Source organism: Ranitomeya imitator, chromosome 1 (genome assembly GCF_032444005.1).
Source record: "Ranitomeya imitator isolate aRanImi1 chromosome 1, aRanImi1.pri, whole genome shotgun sequence".
Lineage (NCBI taxonomy): Eukaryota > Metazoa > Chordata > Amphibia > Anura > Dendrobatidae > Ranitomeya > Ranitomeya imitator.
This window is the reverse complement of record NC_091282.1, coordinates 816,446,088-816,467,294: the sequence shown is the minus strand read 5'-3', so window position 1 is coordinate 816,467,294 and position 21,207 is coordinate 816,446,088. Positions and strand designations below refer to the sequence as shown.

General features: G+C 44.8%; 1 protein-coding gene across 3 annotated transcripts in view; it reads right to left on the bottom strand.

The window, feature by feature from the left end:
* Nucleotides 1–12,271: 12,271 nt before the first annotated feature.
* Nucleotides 12,272–21,207, bottom strand: part of SBNO2 (strawberry notch homolog 2) — a 123,966-nt gene continuing 115,030 nt past the window's right edge. For all 3 annotated transcript variants that reach the window (XM_069739898.1, XM_069739906.1, XM_069739914.1), the window contains 3 exons: nucleotides 16,760–16,836; nucleotides 14,897–15,087; nucleotides 12,272–14,808 (listed from right to left, as the gene is read on the bottom strand). In XM_069739898.1, coding sequence (XP_069595999.1) covers nucleotides 14,381–14,808; nucleotides 14,897–15,087; nucleotides 16,760–16,836 — 696 coding nt within the window. In that variant the 3' untranslated portion in view covers nucleotides 12,272–14,380. The remainder of the gene's footprint in view (nucleotides 14,809–14,896; nucleotides 15,088–16,759; nucleotides 16,837–21,207) is intronic.

Here is a 21,207-nt window from a genome sequence, read left to right as displayed (position 1 = left end):
AAGAAGAAGCTGTTTTTTTTGTCCCTCACAAAGTCAGCCCCCTCCATATAGGAAAAGGGAAGACCGGGCACTGGAGCTATCCTAAAGGAGGTAAAGGTAGAAACATCTTGCTCTCCCAGAATCAATGTCAGGACAGACAATGACTGCCTTTTTGGAAGTGCATTGAGCAGCAAGGTAGATTGCAGCTGAGGGGAAAAAGAAAAAAAAAAAATCTTTAAATCTTCAGCATAGCGAGTGTGAGCAAGCTGATTGTGACCTGAGCGTTAAGTGTGAACGGCGGTAAGTGTGACTTGTGATTCAGTGACTTTGGATTCAGGGAGTTTCCAAGGGAGGAATTACTGTCTGTGTTTTATTAATACTTTGCATTTATTTTTTTTTGTTTAACGTTTCTGTGTGGTGCAATCCCCATTAGGAAATGTGCTCCACTCTTGTTAATGCCATCCAGTGCACGTCTTGCCACATATATGCAATCCTTGATCAGCCGATCGAGGGTGCATACAGCTGTGTGAGATGTGAGCACATTGTGCATTTAGAAACCCAGATTCTGAATCTAAATGTGCAGGTGGCAACACTGAGATCCATAGACAATATGGAGAGAGAGGAGTCTTCTGCTCACTGATCAGATGCTCAATGGGATAGATGAGGGGGGAGATGGTAGGATGGAGCTGCAGGACGGTGAAGTAGCAAGCTGGGTGACAGTTAGAAGGCCGGGTAGAGGGAAGAGTGCCAGGGAGGCTAGTCCTGATCTGGAACACCCCAGTAAGTTTGCTAAGTTGGCAGATGAGGGGGGTGCAAGTACAGGAGTAGCACTGCTTCAGCCAGGCATGTCCTCTGAAAGCCGGAGGAGTGACTGCTACAGTAAGGAGGGAAATAGGAAAAAAAAATTATGGCTCTGGGAAGGAGGGGAGCGAAAAACGAACACGGAAAAACGGAAAATCCCAAGGTCATAAAGCCCACTCCACAAGGGCAATTTCTGTATCCTGGGCCGAAAGAGCAGGGGCTTCCATAGACCAGATCTGCAGGGCTGCAACTTGATCTAATATACCATCTTTCTGTAGGCACTCCAAGCTAGATGTGATATCAGGTCAGCAGTTCGATTATGGACGGAAAGACCTGCAGGCAGTGTTCCCACTCTAAAATGCCATTGATTTGGTATTTCTCCTGTCGTGCTGTCATGAGGGACGTTCCTGGGAAAACAGGAATTAGACCTACCAGTAATTGCTCATGTTTATTGTACTTGTCTATTTATGCCCCCTTTTTTCACATGTAAAGCGCCATGGAATAAATGGCACTAGAAAAATGAATAATAATATTTCCAGGAGTCTATCATGACGGCACCATTACATTCCCTCCTCTGAATTATGAAACTGATGTAAGGTTAACATTTGTATGTAAGAATTCAATAAAAGAGTTGCATCCATTCCCTGGTGTGGTGATTGGTAAAAGACACTGGGGGTGAGGTGGAAGGGGGGGCTTTCAACCTGCTGTGTGTTTCCTGCCCTAGAGGATGAGTAGGACTACCTCCTGTCGTGCTGTCATGATGGACTCCTGGAAATACAATTACAGGTAGGTTTCATTCCTATTTTCATGGTACTGCTCAAAATCACATGCTTTAATTTGCTGTTAATTCATTGGGCAAGAGGCGCAACGTGGTTGAAATTATAATATGACAACATCTGCAAGGAGTTGTATGTTCTCCCCTTGTTTGCATGGGTTTTCTCCGCTTTCCTCCCACACTCCAAAGACAAACTGATAGAGAATGTAGATTGTGAGCCCCATTGGGGACAGTGATAATGTGTGTAAAGTGCTGCAAAATATGATAATAGCACTATATAATAAATAAATAATGATAAAAGGCCCAAAAATAGGCAGTGACCAACAGGCCGAGGAAAATCCATAAACTATACTTACTGTATATAATTGTGTATAAGCAGAGTTTTTCAGCACATTTTTTGTGCTGAAAACACCCCCTTCAGCTTATACACGAGTAGTGTTGAGCATTCCGATACCGCAAGTATCGGGTATCGGAATTCCGATACTGAGTTACGATACTTTTGTGGTATCGGGAATCGGTATCGGATCCATAGTGATGTGTAAAATGAAGAATTAAAATAAAAAATATTGATATATTCACCTCTCCGGCGGCCCCTGGACATCACCGCTGGTAACCGGCAGGCTTCTTTGTTTAAAATGAGTGCGTTTAGGACCTGAGAATGACGTCGAGGCTTCTGATTGGTCGCGTGCCGCTCATGTGACCGCCACGCGACCAATCACAAGCCGCGACGTCATTCTCAGGTCCTAAACGCGCTCATTTTAAACAAAGAAGCCTGCCGGTTACCCGCGGTGATGTCCAGGGGCCGCCGGAGAGGTGAATATATCAATATTTTTTATTTTAATTCTTTATTTTACACATTAATATGGATCCCAGGGCCTGAAGGAGAGTTTCCTCTCCTTCAGACTCTGGGAACCATCAGGATACCTTCCAATACTTGGTGTCCCATTGACTTGTATTGGTATCGGATATTGGTATCGGCGATATCCGATACTTTTCGGGTATCGGCCGATACTATCCGATACCGATACTTTCAAGTATCGGACGGTATCGCTCAACACTATACACGAGTCATTGTTCCAGATAGACGACGGGGGAGGGGGAGCGGCGGAACAGCGGGTCACAGAGGCAGGGGCCGGCGGCTGTGGCTGTAACTGTGCCTGCTGCTAAAGAGAAAAGAATATTCACTGCGCTGGCAGTGAATATCAATTTCTCTTACAGCGTGCACAGCTACAGCCGCAGCCTACATACATTCCCTGTGTGCCCTCGCTGCATCTCTTTCCTGTGCCAGCCTTCCGGCCGAGCGATCACGTGTCCCTTGCTCTTTAAGGTAATGACTATTCACCCCTCTCCACTCCCAAAGGCATGGAGTGAACATTCATTACTTTAATCCCATGACGTACTATCCCGTCGAGGTGACTTGGGACTTAATTCCCAGTGACGGGATAGTACGTCACATGCGATCGGCCGCGCTCACGGGGGGAGCGCGGCCGATCGCGGCCGGGTGTCAGCTGATTATCACAGCTGATATCCGGCACTATGTGCCAGGAGCTGTCACGGACCGCTCCCGGCACATTAACCCCCAGAACACTGCGATCAAACATGATCGCAGCGTTCCGGCGGTACAGGGAAGCATTGCGCAGGGAGGGGGCTCCCTGCGGGCTTCCCTGAGACCCTCAGAGCAACGCGATGTGCTCACCTTGTACCGAGCATCTCCTCCCCCCGGATGCAAAAAGACCGCTGGGCTACATTCTGGTCTTGCAGGTAGGTGGCTTACCAGCGCCTGCCCAGAGCAAGCGCTGGTAAGCCTGCAGCCCTGCATGTCAGATCGCTGATCTGACACAGTGCTCTGCAAAGTGTCAGATTAGCAATCTGACCCTATAACATGATTCAAACCCCCCCCCTCCTGGCAATGTTATAAAGTAAAAAAATAAAAAAAATATTCACATGTGTAAAAAAAAAAAAAAAAAAAAAAAAATTCTAAATAAAGAAAAAAAATATATTGTTCCCATAAATACATTTATCTAAATAATAAAAAAATAAAAGTACACATATTTAGTATCGCCGTGTCCTTAACGTCCCCACCTATAAAACTGTCCCGCTAGTTAACCCCTTCAGTTAACACGGGGGAAAAAAAGGCAAGAAAATGCTTTATCATACCGCCGAAAAGTGGAATAACACGCGATCAAAAAGGATATAAATAACCATGGTACCGCTGAAAACGTCATCTTGTCCCGCAAAAAACGAGCCACCATACAGCATCATCAGCAAAAAAATAAACTTATTGTCCTCAGAATAAAGCGATGGAAAAATAATAATTTTTTTCTATAAAATAGTTTATCGTATAAAAGTGCCAAAACATTAAAAAAATATGAATGAGGTATCGCTGTAATCGTACTGACCCGAAGAATAAAACTGCTTTATCAATTTTACCAAACGCGGAACGGTATAAACGCCTCCCCCAAAGAAATTCATGAATAGCTGGTTTTTGGTCATTCTGCCTCACAAAAATCAGAATAAAAAGCGATCAAAAAATGTCACGTGTCCGAAAATGTTACCAATAAAAACGTAAACTCGTCCCGCAAAAAATAAGACCTCACATGACTCTGTGGACTCAAATATGGAAAAATTATAGCTCTCAAAATGTGGGGAGACAAACTATTTTTTGCAATAAAAAGCGTCTTTTAGTCTGTGACGGCTGCCAATCATAAAAATCCGCTAAAAAACCCGCTATAAAAGTAAATCAAACCCTTCATCACCCCCTTAGTTAGGAAAAATAAAATAAAAAAAATGCATTTATTTCCATTTTCACATTAGGGTTAGAGCTAGGGTTACGATTAGGGCTAAGGTTAGGGCTAGGGTTTCAATTAGAATTGGGGAGTTTCCACTGTTTAGGCACATCAGTGGCTCTCCAAACGCGACATGGCGTCCGATGTAAATTCCAGCCAATTCTGCGTTGAAAAAGTAAAACAGTGCTCCTTCCCTTCCGAGCTCTCCCGTGCGCCCAAACAGGGGTTTACCCCAACATATGGGGTATCAGCGTACTCAGGACAAATTGGACAACAACTTTTGGGGTCCAATTTCTCTTGTTACCTTGGGAAAATAAAAGTTTTGGGGGCTAAAAAAACCATTTTTGTGGGAAAAAATTACAGTGAAACACTTGGGGGTTCAAAGCTCTCAACACATCTGGATAAGTTCCTTGGGGGGGTCTAGATTCCAATATGGGGTAACGTGGGGGGTTTCTACTGTTAGGGGCTCTGCAAACGCAATGTGATTCCTGCAGACCATTCCATCTAAGTCTGCATTCCAAATGGCGCTCCTTCCCTTCCGAGCTCTGCCATGCGCCCAAACGGTGGATGTGGATCCCACCCACATATGGGGTATCAGCGTACTCAGGACAAATTGGACAACAACTTTTGGGGTCCAATTTCTCCTGTTACCCTTGGGAAAATACAAAACTGGGGGCTAAAAAATAGTTTTTGTGGGAAAATACGTACGCTACTCACCTGGTAGCAGTGTTTTTTCAGGAGCCATGACAGCACAACGAGAGAGGGGATCCGCCCTTCAGGGACAGGAAACCTCAGACATAAAAAGGGCGGCACCTCACTCCCCCGCCAGTTGGTTTACAGAGTATGAAAGGACCTTCTAGGTTAGTAGCACATAGACAATATTAATATATGGTACAATTCACCCAGTGACTAAACTTAGGAATTAACTAAAGGAAGTGTTGAACCCATAAACAAAGAGGGTAGGGAATCTAAGGGTGCTGTCATGGCTCCTGAAAAAACACTGCTACCAGGTGAGTAGCGTACGTATTTATTCAGTCGCCATGACAGCACAACGAGAGACTTTCAGAGAAGTGAAAAAAGTGACTAGGGAGGGATAACCGCCTCCAGCACCCTTCTCCCAAACGTGAGGTCGGAGGAGCCACCTAGATCTAACCTATAGTGTCTAAGAAAGGTGGATGGAGAAGACCATGTGGCCGCCTTACAGATGTCTTCAATCGACACTTCTGCCCTCTCAGCCCAAGATGTGGCTACCGCACGAGTGGAGTGTGCCTTTATGCCTTCTGGAATTTCCACGCCACCTGCGGTATAAGCAAGAAATATGGCCTCCCTAATCCATCTGGCTAGCGTATTCTTTGATACCCTAAGCCCCTTCCTAACTCCCTGGTAGGATAAAAATAAGGAATGATCTTTTTTCCAGGCGTCTGTTACTGCAATATATCTGAGAAGGCATCTACGCACGTCCAAACAATGAAATCTCTGTTCTTTATTGTTAGAGGGATTAGGACAAAATGAAGGCAAGATTACCTCCTGGGACCTATGAAATTTTGACGCGACCTTTGGAAGATAAAGAGGGTCAGGCCTCATCACCACTCTATCTTCCGTAATTTGCATATACGGACGCTGCCTGGACAATGCTTGCAGATCACTAACCCTTCTTGCCGATGTGAGGGCAACTAAGAGGGCTGTTTTGACAGACAGGATCTTGATCGGGACAGAGTCAATGGGCTCGAACGGAGCTTGTGTTAGAGCCGAGAGCACAAGATTTAGGTCCCATGGAACTATTCTCTGTTTAATAACCGGCCTGGATCTGGTGACCGCTTTGAAAAACCTTGTTATCCAGTGATTACTAGCTATGTTGGAATTATATAGTGCCCCTAGAGCCGAAACCTGAACTCTAAGGGTGCTGGTGGCTAAGCCTAAATCTAGGCCCTTCTGTAGAAATTCTAGGATCTGAGCAATATCAGGTTTCTGATCGATCTGTGCTCCTGAGCTTGATAGGAACTTCCTCCATATCCTAACATAAATGCTAGTCGTGGAGGCTTTCCTACTCTTAAGCAGCGTATTTACAAGGTTCTGAGAGAATCCCTTCTTTTTCAGAAGTGACCTCTCAAGTTCCACGCTGTCAGATGTAAGTTGGCTACTCGTGGATGCAAAACTGGACCCTGGGAGAGGAGGTCTGGAATTTCTGGGAGAATCCATGGTTGGGAAATGGACATGCTTCTTAACCATGGGAACCAAGACCTTCTGGGCCAGAATGGAGCTATTAATATAACTCGGGCTTTGTCTTCCCGAATCTTCCTCAGAACTAAAGGAATTAGATTCAGAGGGGGAAACGCATAGGCGAGACTGAAGTTCCAGGAGATCAGAAGAGCGTCGATTGCGGAGGGGTTGTCTCTTGGGTCTAGGGAACAGAATTGATGGAGCTTCTTGTTTCCTCGACTGGCAAACAGATCTATTTCTGGACATCCCCACAACCGTACGATCTGATTGAAGACAGCCGGTTTTAGAGACCAATCCCCTTGTTTGAGCTCGTTGCGGCTTAAGTAATCGGCCATGGTATTTAGTTTCCCCTTTATATGAAGGGCCGTAAGGGAGAGTAGGTGATTTTCGGCCATCTGAAAAATACGATTTGTAACGTTCATTAATGACGTAGACCGTGTGCCTCCTTGGCGGTTCACATAAGCAACTGTCACCTGGTTGTCAGAGAGTATTCTAACATGTCTACCCTGTAGAGGTACAAGAAACCTATCCAAGGCGCGTTCCACCGCCATCAATTCTTTCAGATTGGAAGACGAGTCCTGCTCAGATCGGGACCATAGACCCTGAACGTAATTATTTTCCCAATGTGCTCCCCACCCCGTGGGACTAGCATCAGTTGTTATTACTCGTGATATATGATATGTCCAAGGTACCCCTTTACGCAGATTAGGGATGTGCGTCCACCACCTTAGTGAAACCGTGGCCTCTACGGATAGAGAGAATTTCTTATCTAGGTTGGCGCCTAGTCGCCGAAAATTACGTAGAACATCCCACTGAAGAGACCTAGAGTGAAACTGTGCCCACATCACCGCCGGAAAACAAGAAGTAAGTGACCCCAAAAGAGACATAGCACTTCTTAAGGAGACTACGGGATTTTTAATTGCTCTAGAGGCCAGCCGGTGGATAGCATCAACTTTTGAGTCTGGCAGGCGACATTCCTGCTGAGCTGAATCTACAATAAGACCCAAAAACTGCTGTGATGTGGAGGGTTGAAGACGCGATTTTTTAAGATTGACAATCCAACCTAAGTTACGAAGTGCTACCATCACTTTCTCTAACTGCTCTTTACAGTGTAACTCTGAATGCCCCACGATCAGTAAGTCATCCAAGTAAGGAATTATCAGTATGTTTTGCTCATGAAGGTGTGCCATAACCTCTACCATAACCTTAGTAAAGACCCGGGGTGCGACTGCAACACCAAAGGGGAGTGCCTGATATTGGAAGTGCTCCACTGTGCCGGCAAGAGAAATCGCCACCCTGAGAAAACGCTGGTGATCTGCATGTATCGGAACATGGTAATAGGCGTCTTTTAGATCTAAGACCACCATGAAGCACTTGTGAAAAAGAAGCTTTATTGCCGTTTTCACAGATTCCATTTTGAAGGATGGGATTAGCAAGAATTCATTCAGGCCTCTCAGATTAATAATGGTACGGTATGACCCATCTGGCTTCTTTACCAAGAATAACGGGGAATAGAACCCCCTACCTCGCTCTTCCGTGGGTACCCGAATAAGAACCCCCTTTTGTCTGAGATCCTGAACTTCTGACTCCAACGCCAACTGTTCTGCAGGAGAAGAACGGATAGGAGTTAGTTTAAATTTGTCCTGAGGGATCTGATGAAACTGGAACTTTAATCCCTCTTTAATGATACTGAGTATCCATGGACTGTTGGTGATCCTCAACCAGGCTGGGTAGAAAGCTAAAAGCCTACCGCCCACCTGGACCGCTAGTCATTGAGTTTTCTTCGAGTCCCGAGGGGTGTTAAACATATACCCCCTACCTCTTCTTCTGCTGCTGCTGTAATATTTGGATGAATCTCTATTTGGTTCTCTATCAGATCTGCGGCGATAAGACCATCCCCTGCTGTAGTCACGCCTATAAAAAGGTTTTCTTAATAGAGGGAACCGCTTCTTAGAGTCGCCCGCCTTCTCAAGCAGCTCATCAAGTACCGGACCGAACAGATGAACTCCTTCACAGGGGATGCCGCATAGCCTTGACCTAGCTTGTAAATCACCTGGCCAACATTTAATCCAAAGTGCTCTGCGGGCTGCGTTGGATAAGGCTGAAGATCTTGCGGCCAGCCTGACCGAATCCGCTGATGCATCCGAAAGGAAGGCTGCAGCATCTTGGATCATGGGCATAGATGATAGGATTTCACTTCTAGGAACTTTATCCTTAAGTTGATCTTCCAGGTGGCCTAGCCACACCATCAAGGACCGAGCTGTGCAAGTAGCCGCCACTGCCGGTCTCAGGGATCCCGCAGAAGTCTCCCAAGCTCCTTTAAGGAACACATCAGCCTTTCTATCGAGCGGGTCCTTTAAGTTACCTAAATCTTCAAATGGAAGAGAAGACTTTTTGCATGCTTTGGCCACTGCTGCGTCTAACTTCGGGACTTTGTCCCAAGAAGCTGAAGCTTCTTCCTCGAACGGGTATCTTCTCTTAAATGCTGGCGGAAGTGACCCCTTTCTTTCGGGCTTCTTCCACTCCTTCATAATCAGAGACTTGATTTTCTCCACCACAGGAAAAACCCTTCGGGATTTACGGTCTATGCCCCTGAACATAATGTCCTGAATGGAGCATTCTGGCTGAGTCTCTTCAATCCCCATGGTGTTGTTGACAGCTTTCACCAGATGATTAATCCTATCTAATGATAGACATGTTCGGCTAGACTCTACGTCCTCTGAAGATGAAGATGATGGATGGGAATCCGAGCTCACACTATCGGAATCCATCTCTGATACAGGGGATGAACCTAGTATTCTCTTCTTGGATTGTTTCTTATGAGAACTGGATTTTAAGGAGTCCCTGATCTCCTGTCTGACCATGTCCCTAAGGGTAGACGTCAGGTCAGGGGCCTCCTCTTCGATTAAGTGCTGTATGCAGGATCTGCACAGCTTCTTTTTATGCCCATCTGGGAGAGGCTCTGTACAAACGGCACACTCCCTATGTTTAGCTTTGGAAGCACATTTTTTCCCCTAAATAAGGAGAGAGGGAATACAAGGAGGGACACCAATCAGAAAGCGTACTTTCACGTAGCTCACTTACCCATCCTTGAAGTAAACGGTACCGTGATCGGGGGGTCCTCTTTGGCCGGAGAATTCCTACGGCCCGAGGATTTGGTGGACCTCTGAGCAGCTTTAGCTCCACCAGCACGACTACTGCCACTGGAACGCCGCTGGGAGCTTCTCTGAGACTTTCCTGTTTGTGGCTGCTCCAAAGGCTGCTGCTGTTCACCGCACAGCTGCGGAGTTCCCTCCGGTGACTCCATTAGGAAATGGACAGGAACCAGGATGGGCATCTGTGCGGCTCTTAAATACATCCCCCTGGGTACCACCCCCGGATGGGGGTCAGCAGGGCTTCCTCCAGGTGTCAACGATCGGTATTAACTACCGATAGGCTCTGGCCACTGCACGCCGTGCCCCACGCTGAGCGCCGAACTCCCTGCGGCCAGTATCGTCCCCCTGCCCCTGGGCGCCGCCATTAGCCGGCGAAAGAACGCTACCGCGCATGCGCGGCCGCGCCACCGCCCGGCGCCGCTCGCTGCGTCATCCGGACACGCCCCTTCCGGTCACAGCTGCGGCGCCGAGGGCAGACGCGCCGAACAGAGGACGGCAGCGTCCTCCGGCCAAGACGGACCACCAAGGCAGGAGTGGACAGACCCCAGAGGCCACGTAGACACGGCGGCGTATACTCACAAGGTAATGTGACACCTAGAAGCTAACCCCTTGGGGTTGCTTCCTCCTGCTCTCACCGACACTAACAGTCCCCCTGCCGTGTGGTGCTACCGGCCTCCTGACTAGGCCGAGGCAGGGGACCCCCGCTACCTGATCCGGCCTGTCAGGAGTGGGAAGACTTCTTTCTTCAACCTTCTTCAAAAAAGGTCTGCCTGAAGAGGTTCCACTGTCAGGGACAGGAAACCAACTGGCGGGGGAGTGAGGTGCCGCCCTTTTTATGTCTGAGGTTTCCTGTCCCTGAAGGGCGGATCCCCTCTCTCGTTGTGCTGTCATGGCGACTGAATAAAAAATAATTTTTATTTTCACGGCTCTGCGTTATATACTGTAGTGAAACACTTGGGGGTTCAAAGCTCTCACAACACATCTGGATAAGTTCCTTAGGGGGTCTACTTTCCAAAATTATGTCACATTTGTGGGGTTTCAATGTTTAGGCACATCAGTGGCTCTCCAAACGCAACATCTCAATTCCAGTCAATTTTGCATTGAAAAGTCAAACGGCGCTCCTTCCCTTTCGAGTTCTGCCATGTGCCCAAACAGTGGTTTGCCACCACATATGGGGTATCAGCGTACTCAGGACAAATTGCACAACAACTTGGGGTCCATTTTCTCCTGTTACCCTTGGTAAAATAAAACAAATTGGAGCTGAAGTAAATTTTGTGTGAAAAAAAGTTAAATGTTCATTTTTATTTAAACATTCCAAAAATTCCTGTGAAACATCTGAAGGGTTAATAATCTTCTTGAATGTGGTTTTGAGCACATTGAGGGGTGCAGTTTTTAGAATGGTGTCACACTTGGGTATTTTCTATCATATAGACCCCTCAAAATGACTTCAAATGTGATGTGGTCCCTAAAAAAAAAATGGTGTTGTAAAAATGAGAACTTGCTGGTCAACTTTTAACCCTTGTAACTCCCTAACAAAAAAAATTTTGGTTCCAAAATTGTGCTGATGTAAAGTAGACATGTGGGAAATGTTACTTATTAAGTATTTTGTGTGACATATCTCTGTGATTTAAGGGCATAAAAATTAAAAGTTGGAAAATTGCGAAACTTTCAAAATTTTCGCCAAAGTTCAGTTTTTTTCACAAATAAACGCAGGTAATATCAAAGAAATGTTACCACTATCATGAAGTACAATATGTCACGAGAAAACAATGTCAGAATCATCAAGATCCTTTGAAGTGCTCCAGAGTTATAACCTCATAAAGGGACAGTGGTCAGAATTGTAAAAATTGGCCCGGTCATTAACGTGCAAACCACCCTTGGGGCTTAACGGGTTAATGAGCGGGGACATGTGATTGCGGGGACATGTGATTGCTCGGCCGGAAGAGCTGCTGGCGCCGAAACGAGATGCAGCGAGGACGAGCAGGAAAGGTAAGTAGGATGTGTTTTTTGTAAGTTTTTTTTTATAGGAACCGTGCATACAAGGATAGGGGATAAGAAGCCATGCATACAAGGACGGGGATAAGGAGCCATGCATACAAGGATGGGGAGCAATGCATACAAGGGCGGGGACGGGAGGCCATGCATACCAGGACGGGGAGCCATGCATAACAGGATAGATATGAGGGGACAATGCATACCCGGCTTATACTCGAGTCAATAAATTTTCCCAGCTTTTCTTGGCAAAATTAGGTGCTTCAGCTTATACTTGGGTCAACTTATGCTCGAGTGTATACCGTACATCTTTCTAGGTGACAAAACTTCTGTCAAAAATAAAGAAAATTTCAAGGCGAAACACCAAACACTGCATGAAAAATACACCAGTGGGTATTACAGAACCCAACGTAATTTTCAAGTCTCACATTCCCTTATACACAGAATTCTTTATAAAAAAAAAAAAGTGGTCTCAACTATACCAAAGTTACATACAATTGCTGTAGCACACATTTTTTCATTTACAACACAAAAACAGTTTGGATCAAAGACAGACTCAGATGTGCATTGACATTGAAACTTTTACTGAGTTGCTGAATCCAGCGTTCAGTTACAAATAGAAAATGTAGGAATTAATTGAAGGCACATAGTCTAAATAAAACTGTATACATATATATATATATATATTACAAACTTATAAATATGCGTAGAAGACCTGCGTGTGTCAGGACACAATCAGTAGCACACACAAGTCATAATAACTTAATTGTAAAATGTGATCGATCACAGGCACTGAAGTGATCTCACAGGGTACACAAAGATAACGTGACAGAATGGAGGGGACAGCAGCTCCTCTTGGCCCCTTTTACTGCCAAAGAGGCATGCATTTAAAATTCCAGAGAAAGGTTTTGCAGAGCCCCTGTCCTGACAGGTAATAGGGGGATAAATACCTGAGATAAAAATCGGCATTTAATGAACAAAGACGCACAAAATAATAGCAGTCGAGCAGTGGTGCACACTAATCTGGTGTACATAGCAAGGCACTGGTTGAGAGACATTGCATATTATTATTTGCTATAGTGGTAGTCACAATAAGGTAATGCTTTTATACACGGTTCCAATCATGGAATAACCAGGAGTCATGCTTCAATCTTTGGGCTGACAAGTGGGTGCCTGAAGAAAGGGTGGGACAAGTCTGTTAATCAAGACCCATGGCCAGATTTTCACAACGTGTCTCAGGAGAATTGAGAGTTAACAATCTAGAGACGGCAGGGCAGAAAATTGGCATATAAAGAAAAAGCACTCCAGGATCTCGTGAAGGCAGCGAGCCAAAAAAGTCTGCACCCACAGCACTGACCAATGTGTCACCACTGGTGATGTGAATGCAAGCTGCAAAAGGACAGAGAAAGTCTGCATTTGGATAGAGCAATAGTTTTGTTCTTCTCTGTATGACAGAATTTTAATGATTCAACTATAGCTGAGGCCAATAGGACAAGAAAGATGTGTCCCTAGCCTCATATTTACCAATACATTCAATAACTTAACGTCCAGTCATAACCCAAAAGAAAACTAAAGACATGACTTGATTAGTTGACCAGATTTGTCCCATTTCACCAATACAAGTTGGGTTCATCTATTCCTAAGTAAGATTCCCCCAGCAAACAGAAAAGAGCACATGATGTGGGCAAAAATGCCACGGATTCGATTATTTCTTGCAAGCAGTAGAGGTAATGAGTGTGTACTGAATGATTCTAGCCATTATTAGGTGTCTTTCTGTTTGCATCGTCGACACGGAGTACTGTACAGCCGCTGACGAGAAGTGATGCAGATGTCCCTTTTTACATTTTTGATGGAGCAGTCAAAAGGAGAAGTGCACTGGAAAGGAAACAGGAAAAAAAACACACAGTCCCTTAAAATGTGAGGAAAATAAGAAAAATATTTGTCTTTGGCATAAAACGTAAAACAATGTCTGCCTCTGTCTGACAAACTGTACCCAGCCTGAGACATACAGTTATGGACATAAATATTTATATACAAACATACCCTGAGCAGAGACCCAGGCCCCATCTATCCACAGGGAGGAGGTCATGGGGCAGCAAATAGTGCAAAGATTAGCAAGGGTTAAAATAACGATTAAAAGATCAGTCTTTTCCCACCCCTTCTCCATGTATACATTTATACTGATCACGCATGCTATTGCTCTGCAAAAGGCTCGTTTAGCCAGCAGTGTATAAAGCTCGGCAGAGGAGACAATAAAGTGCTGTGCGCTCATGAACACAGAAGAACCTATGTACACGGGAACATGTATCCCAAAGCCTATCCTAAGCTGCTCAAACAAATGAGCAGGGAAACACAGTGTTGTGCTCCTGGTGTGAGTTCTGCATCATTCAAGTCCCACAAAACAGGGACAAACTGCAGGTTACAGCACCTGATGTGTCAGCCACTTAGTAAGAAAGGGGTCTTGCTAGCTTCTATGTTGGGATGTTAGAATAAACCTGTGCATGACACTTGGTCCTCTGAGAATGGTGAATAGTGTACTGCTTGCTTTGGCCTATGAGACTTCAGATTTGTTTTTATATTTGTGAAATCTAGTATAATGGCTTCTCCAACAAACCGCATCAGACTGCTGGAGCAGAGCTGCTGGTCTGATATCACTGGGAAAACTTTAGTTGTCAGTCTGTACCCCAGAAGTTGTTCTGTTCCCCTCCATACTGGATGACACTCTGGCGGTCCACAGGTGATGGATCATTTGCTTTCTGAAGCATCTCCTCTATGATCTCTTTGACATTAACCGACTCACTGAGGAAAAAGTCACTAGATAGGATACTCCCTAGAGGTTCTAGGTAAGGATATCCATGCAGTCCCTGCGTGGTTGGCAGTGGAGGACTACAAGTCAAGTCCAAAACGTCAGGTTGTGGAAAAGGTGCTGGCTGAAACATAGGTAAAGAGAAGTCCAAAGGGAGAGATGAGGAGGGCAGAAGGGGCATAGACTGGCGAAGAGCCTTCTGACGGGATTCCTCATGCTTGCGTTTTACACTCATATCCATTTGCTTGAGCTCCTCTTGGACCTTATACACACAGAGCTCTGGAATTTTTATGCCTGGACAGTGGAGAAAGAAAGAAAAAACACAATTATGTTGACATTCATACACAGGGTGTCTTGTATGTACTCGGTGACAGCTACTTACCCACTTGCTTGTGTTTGTCCTTAGTTTTTAAACGTACAATCTGTAGGTAACTACTGCTTGTTATGTCAGAAATCACAGATGCCATCCGACTCCAAACTCTGAGCAAAGAGCCACACAACATGTAATAATGTCGAAGACGTAGACCTTGTATACACTCCTTTCCTTGTTGCACTGTTTTACAATTGCCATTCCTACATATTGAAATAAATAAAGCCCTTGAAAAAAACATATAAAAAAACAACAATATTTGCTTGTCAAACGTCTATGGGAAGGGAAAACAAATAAGACTAAGATGTCTGCCTCAGCAATCACAGGTGTAATGGCGAGAGACTAAGAATTGTTCAGCTTCAAGGGGGTCGTGTCATCAGGTTGTTTGGGATATAAAAAAACCAAAAACTCCTCAATCTGTAGCTTGGATTTTGTGGGTGCAGCGCAGGACACTCACTCCATGGCAGGCACCGGAAATATTGATGCCACAGTTCTTCCATGGCAGGACCACTTGGGGCCTGTTATTGGCTGCAGCGATCAGGTGAGTAGAACAGTGCGTCATCAGAGAAACATATGATAAAGCGCTGTTCTAGACACCTGGCACTCCTAACATTCCCGAGAAATCATTGCCAGCACGGAGCACCCAGCGTTAGCTCCACAGGTGTGGTGGCAGATTTTGGGATTTTCACTGAATCCAAGCTTCTGGTTAAGTTTTCGTTTCATTTAGTCTGGACAACCAGGGCTATGGAGTCGGAGTTGTTGAGTCGGAATCCATTTTGGTGAAGTTGGGGTCAGTATAAAATGGACTGACTCCTAAAATATATAATACATTGGGTACAATAGTACAATGCAGTATGTGCTGTAAATGTTTTCCTAAGAATTTGGGAACAATATGAAATGTCCTATCAATGTCTGTTCTGTCCCTGATCTAAGGATCTCGGCTTTTAGGTGAGATGAATCTGTGCTGCACTTTATGTACAGGCTCAGTAGTGAGGCAGGGCTGTGGGGTCAGGAGTCAAGGAAATGTCCTATAAATGTCTGTTCTGTTCCTGATCTAAGGATCTGGGCTTTTAGTTGAGATGAATCTGTGCTGCACTTTATGTACATGCTCAGTAGTGAGGCAGTGCAGTGGAGTCTGGAGTCAAGGAAATGTCCTATAAATGTCTGTTCTGTTCCCGATCTAAGGATCTCGGCTTTTAGGTGAGATGAATCTGTGCTGCACTTTATGTACAGGCTCAGTAGTGAGGCAGGGCTGTGGGGTCAGGAGTCAAGGAAATGTCCTATAAATGTCTGTTCTGTTCCTGATCTAAGGATCTGGGCTTTTAGTTGAGATGAATCTGTGCTGCACTTTATGTACATGCTCAGTAGTGAGGCAGTACTGTGGAGTCTGGAGTCAGGGAAATGTCCTGTAAGTGTTTGTTCTGTTCCCGATCTAAGGATCGGGGCTTTTAGTTGAGATGAATCTGTGCTGCACTTTATGTACATGCTCAGTAGTGAGGCAGGGCTGTGGAGTCTGGAGTCAGGGAAATGTCCTGTAAGTGTTTGTTCTGTTCCCGATCTAAGGATCGGGGCTTTTAGTTGAGATGAATCTGTGCTGCACCTTATTTACATGCTCAGTAGTGAGGCAGTGCTGGAGTCAGGGAAATATCCTATAAGTGTCTGTTCTGTTCCCGATCTAAGGATCCGGGCTTTTAGTGGAGATGAATCTGTGCTGCACCTTATGCACATGCTCAGAGACAAAGCTGTGAGGTCGGAGTCAAAGGTTTGGCTTACTGACTGGACAGCCCTGTAGACAACACCATTTGTTTATTTTTAAAACCACTTTTCTACGCTACCCTTACGATATAGACTCTGAACAAAGACAAATTATCTTACCACATGGTATGGGAGCAGTTGCTTAAAGAAAATTCATACTGACGATCCCAATGCTCCTGAGCCTCCAGTGCAGATACCTGCAAGTTATTAAAATCAAAGGTTTGTAGCACATCAATCTCAGACAATGAACACATACCAACATTAAGCCTGCATCACTTGCTTTCACATTTTGGCGCAGCACAGCCCAGCATTGCTCTAAAAGTAAAGTCCAGGTAAAATGTTATTTTGCCCAGCACCAAGGAGATTCTGGGATTCAAACAAATGATTCATGTGTTCTGCATTAGAACTATTACTATATCAGTGATGGCTGAGCTTTTTATTTTTTAAAGGTCTTAAATATTACCTATTAAAAGGAATGTATTTCTTTTGTATTAACCCCTTAATGACTGCAAATACACATTAAAACAGCGGTCGTTAAGGAGCCTCATTCCCTACCGCTATTTTAAAACGGAAACCGTGACGTATGTGCTGAGCGTAAAACACAAGAATGTGATCCCGCCTTATTCTGAAAGCAATCAAAAAATGTTATGTACCCCAAAATGTTCTCAATAAAACCCCTAATTTATCTCACACAAAACCAGCCCCCACTCAGGTCCTTCATCTGTCACTGGAAATATAGTGCTTCCCACGTTACTGGTAAAAGATTCTGGAAAAGTGGCATGGCTCTCATCCCCCAAATAAAATACAGTGAAATCTGCGCTCACACATCCCCCTCCTTCTGAGCCCCACTGTGCCTAAACCACAGTTAGTGGTCACATGTTTAGCATTAGTGTAGCAAGGAGAGTCCTCCAGGGTGCAAGTGCGTGTCGCCAGCAACACAAGCTGGACACCGTGTATGGGGGCACTACACTATATGGGCGTACAATGTATGGGCACTAAACTGGCATATTTGCAATTCTCAAGAAAAAAAGCTGATGCATGTGTGAGATTGATAACAGCGTTTGAATAGTTAACAGTCACCTGTAACAAATATTGCCGGCATCTGCTGCATATGGAGGGAGCTCGCTCCAGAGGCTCATCCACGCAATGTAGGAAGGGGTTAAGTAGCGCTACCTAGTGGTCTGGACAGTCATGGCCAAAAGTTTAGAATGACACAAATTTTGCTTTTCAAAAAGTTTGCTCCTTCAGTTTGCATAATGGCATTTTTATATTAACTCAGCATCGTTATGAAGAGAAATCATATGAATTACTTGCTATGAAAATTTACGTAAAAGGGTTGTCCAAAGGCAAAGTCATTGTCCTCCTAAATCCCTATCTATTTAATGCCATAATCTAAACATTTTTCTAATATACTTGATGTAAAAATTCCCACTGCTTCCCTAACTACACTATTACACTAACTGCTATTCTATTTTTTTTCCTAGGCAGCTTCCAGGTGTCAATTTTTTCGTATATTTCCAGGAAGAATAACAGAACAGCACAACATAGAAATTGAGCAATTATTTATGTGAAATACAGGCTATTTAATAAAACAGACCTCAGGAATGTTACCAGGTTTTCTTTAACCCAAGAATGCGTAACCTGGGCCTTTTAGGCCCGGCTAGCTTACATTTTGATATTTTCTGCTAAATTACTTTAGTACAGTACATTTTTCATATCTTACTTTGCAATTTTGAAATAAACTTGTACAAGTTATTAAGAGTTCTCCATATGATTTTCACAAGGGCTTAAAAGGCCCGGGTTATGTGAAGTGTATATTTCAGATGTCACACATTCTAGGGTTAAAAGATATCACTAAAAAATATGCTCTAGGGCCGTGTTTGTGAACGTATGGCACGCGTGCCATTCCCCTCAGCAGTAGCACCCGCCAATCTCCTCTGCATGCAGTATCATCAGGCCACGCACGTGCCGAGAAGGGTGAGGATGGCGGCTAGTGCTGAGGGAATGGCGCGCATGCAGAAGGGAATAGCTGCAGATCTAGTGATGAGGGGATGGCGCCCCTACCTACAGGTAGGACTGTGGTGTATGAAGATGATAGAGATGGGCGGACCCTTGGATGGTTGGGTCCAGCCAAACAGTAAAAAAAAAAGTGGGGGGACCCAAACATCCAGTATATGCCACACACTGTCATGTGCATGAATGCGTGGCAAACACTGCTTCTGATTAGCGGTAAGATCATTACCGCCGGTCAGACAGCCGCGGTTTCCACAGTGTCAAATGACAGCGTGAGCCTGCAGCTGTGATAAGAGGTAAAAAGTTTGCCTCCGGTCACTGGTATCAGTTGATGGGACTACTGCTCCTATCAGCAGACACCTGCTACCTCTAATAACAGTGAGAGCAGGCAGCGACTGATGGGAGCATTCATCAGTCGGCCCCGGCGCTCTAAATAAATAAGTATAAAAAAACTGGTGTGGGTTCCTCTGTATTTTTGATAATCAGACAGGCAAAACTGACAGCTGGGGCTGCAACCCTCTGCTGTCAGCGTTGGCAAGGTTGGTTATGAAGAAAAGAGTGATTCCCACACGTTTTTATTTTTTATTTAAATAATTTGGAAAAATCGTGTGGGGTCCCTCCCATTTTTGACAACCAGCCTTGCTAAAGCAGACAGCTGAGGGCTGGTATTCTCAGGCTGGTAAGGGGCCATGGATATTGTCCTCCACCCTAAAAATAGTAGCCCGCAGCTACCTAGAAAAGGCATTATTAGATGCTCCAATTCTGACGCTTTGCCAGTCTCTTTCCAATTGCCCTGCAGCGGTGGCAAGTGGGGTTCATATTTGTAGGGTTGATGTCACCTTTGTATTGTCTGGTGACAGCAAGCCCACCAGTTAGTAATGGAGGGGCATTGATAAGACACCAATCCTATAGTTATATTGTAAATAAACACACAGCCAGAATAAAGTCCTGAGACTACCAACCCCAAGCTGTCTGATTTAGCAAGGCTGGTTGTCACAAATGAGGGGGAACCTCAAGTTGATTTTTTACTTATTTTAATAATTTAAAAATACAGCATGGGGACACCTCTATTCTTGATAACCATCCTTGCTAAAGCCGACAGCTGAAGGTTGCAGTACCCAGCTGTCTGTTTTGCCTTGCTGGTTATCAAAAATAGAGTGGAAGTGATGCCAGTTTTTTTTTTAATTACTTATTTAGAGAGCAGGCGCCAGCTAATGAATACTCCCATCAGCCGCCGCCTGCTCTTGTTATTAGCGGCAGCAGGCATAGGCTTATGGGAGCAGTAGTCCATCAGTTAACGCCAGTGAACGGATATAAACTTTATACCTCCGATTACAGCTGCGAGTTCACACTGTCATTTCACAGCCTGGGAACCGCGGCTGTCTGACCGGCGGTAATGATTTTACTGCCAATCAGAATCAGAAATTGTAAAAAGTAACAATTACAGTTTATTATTATCCAGACATAGAACCAGTTTGTTGAACGTTTTCAGTCCCAGATGGACCTTCTTCAGAACAGTTCAATTTATCTGGAATGGAAGGATAATGCGTTTGGCCAGTAGGGGGATCCCTCTGACAATGTAATGGCTATCACCACACTAAATGCAATGTGTACATCTGGGGTGTGTAGTGCACAGCGGCGCTACAGAGATCCGGAGGTCAGCACGTGGTGAAGCTGCAGCGCTGGTGGCGTGCTAGGTCTCCGAGGGGAAGAGTGTGGTGATAGCCATTACATTGTCAGAGGGATCCCCCTACTGGTCATACACATTATCCTTCCATTCCAGATAAATTGAACTGTTCTGAAGAAGGTCAATCTGGGACCGAAAACGTTCAACAAACAAACTGGTTCTATGTCTGGATAATAATAAACTGTAATTGTTACTTTTTACAATTTTTGAGTGCCGGGTTATTCTTGAATACTTGTGACTGAGGGTTGGATACCCTACTCGAGCACCAAAACTCATATCCTCACAGAGTGCCGTGTTTATCTACTTTTAATCAGAAGCAGATTTTGCCATGTTGTCATGCATATGACAGCAAGACAAACACCCGGTGTATTTTTTTTTCTTTAATGTGGGGCCATTATACTCTATGGAACACTGTGGGGCCATGATACTGTATGGAGCACTATGGGGGCCAATATACTGTATGGAGCACTATGCGGGGCCAATATACTGTATGGAGCACTATGTGGGGCCAATATAATAATAATAATAATCTTTATTTTTATATAGCGCTAACATATTCCGCAGCGCTTTACATTTTGCACACATTATCATCGCTGTCCCCGTTGGGGCTCACAATCTAAATTCCCTATCAGTATGTCTTTGGAATGTGGGAGGAAACCGGAGAACCCGGAGGAAACCCACGCAAACACGGAGAGAACATGCAAACTCTTTGCAGATGTTGTCATTGGTGGGGTTTGAACCCAGGACTCCAGCGCTGCAAGGCTGCTGTGCTAACCACTGCGCCACCGTGCTGCCCGTACTGTATGGAGCACTATGCGGCGCCAATATACTGTTTGAAACACTGTGGGGCCATTATACTGTATGGAAC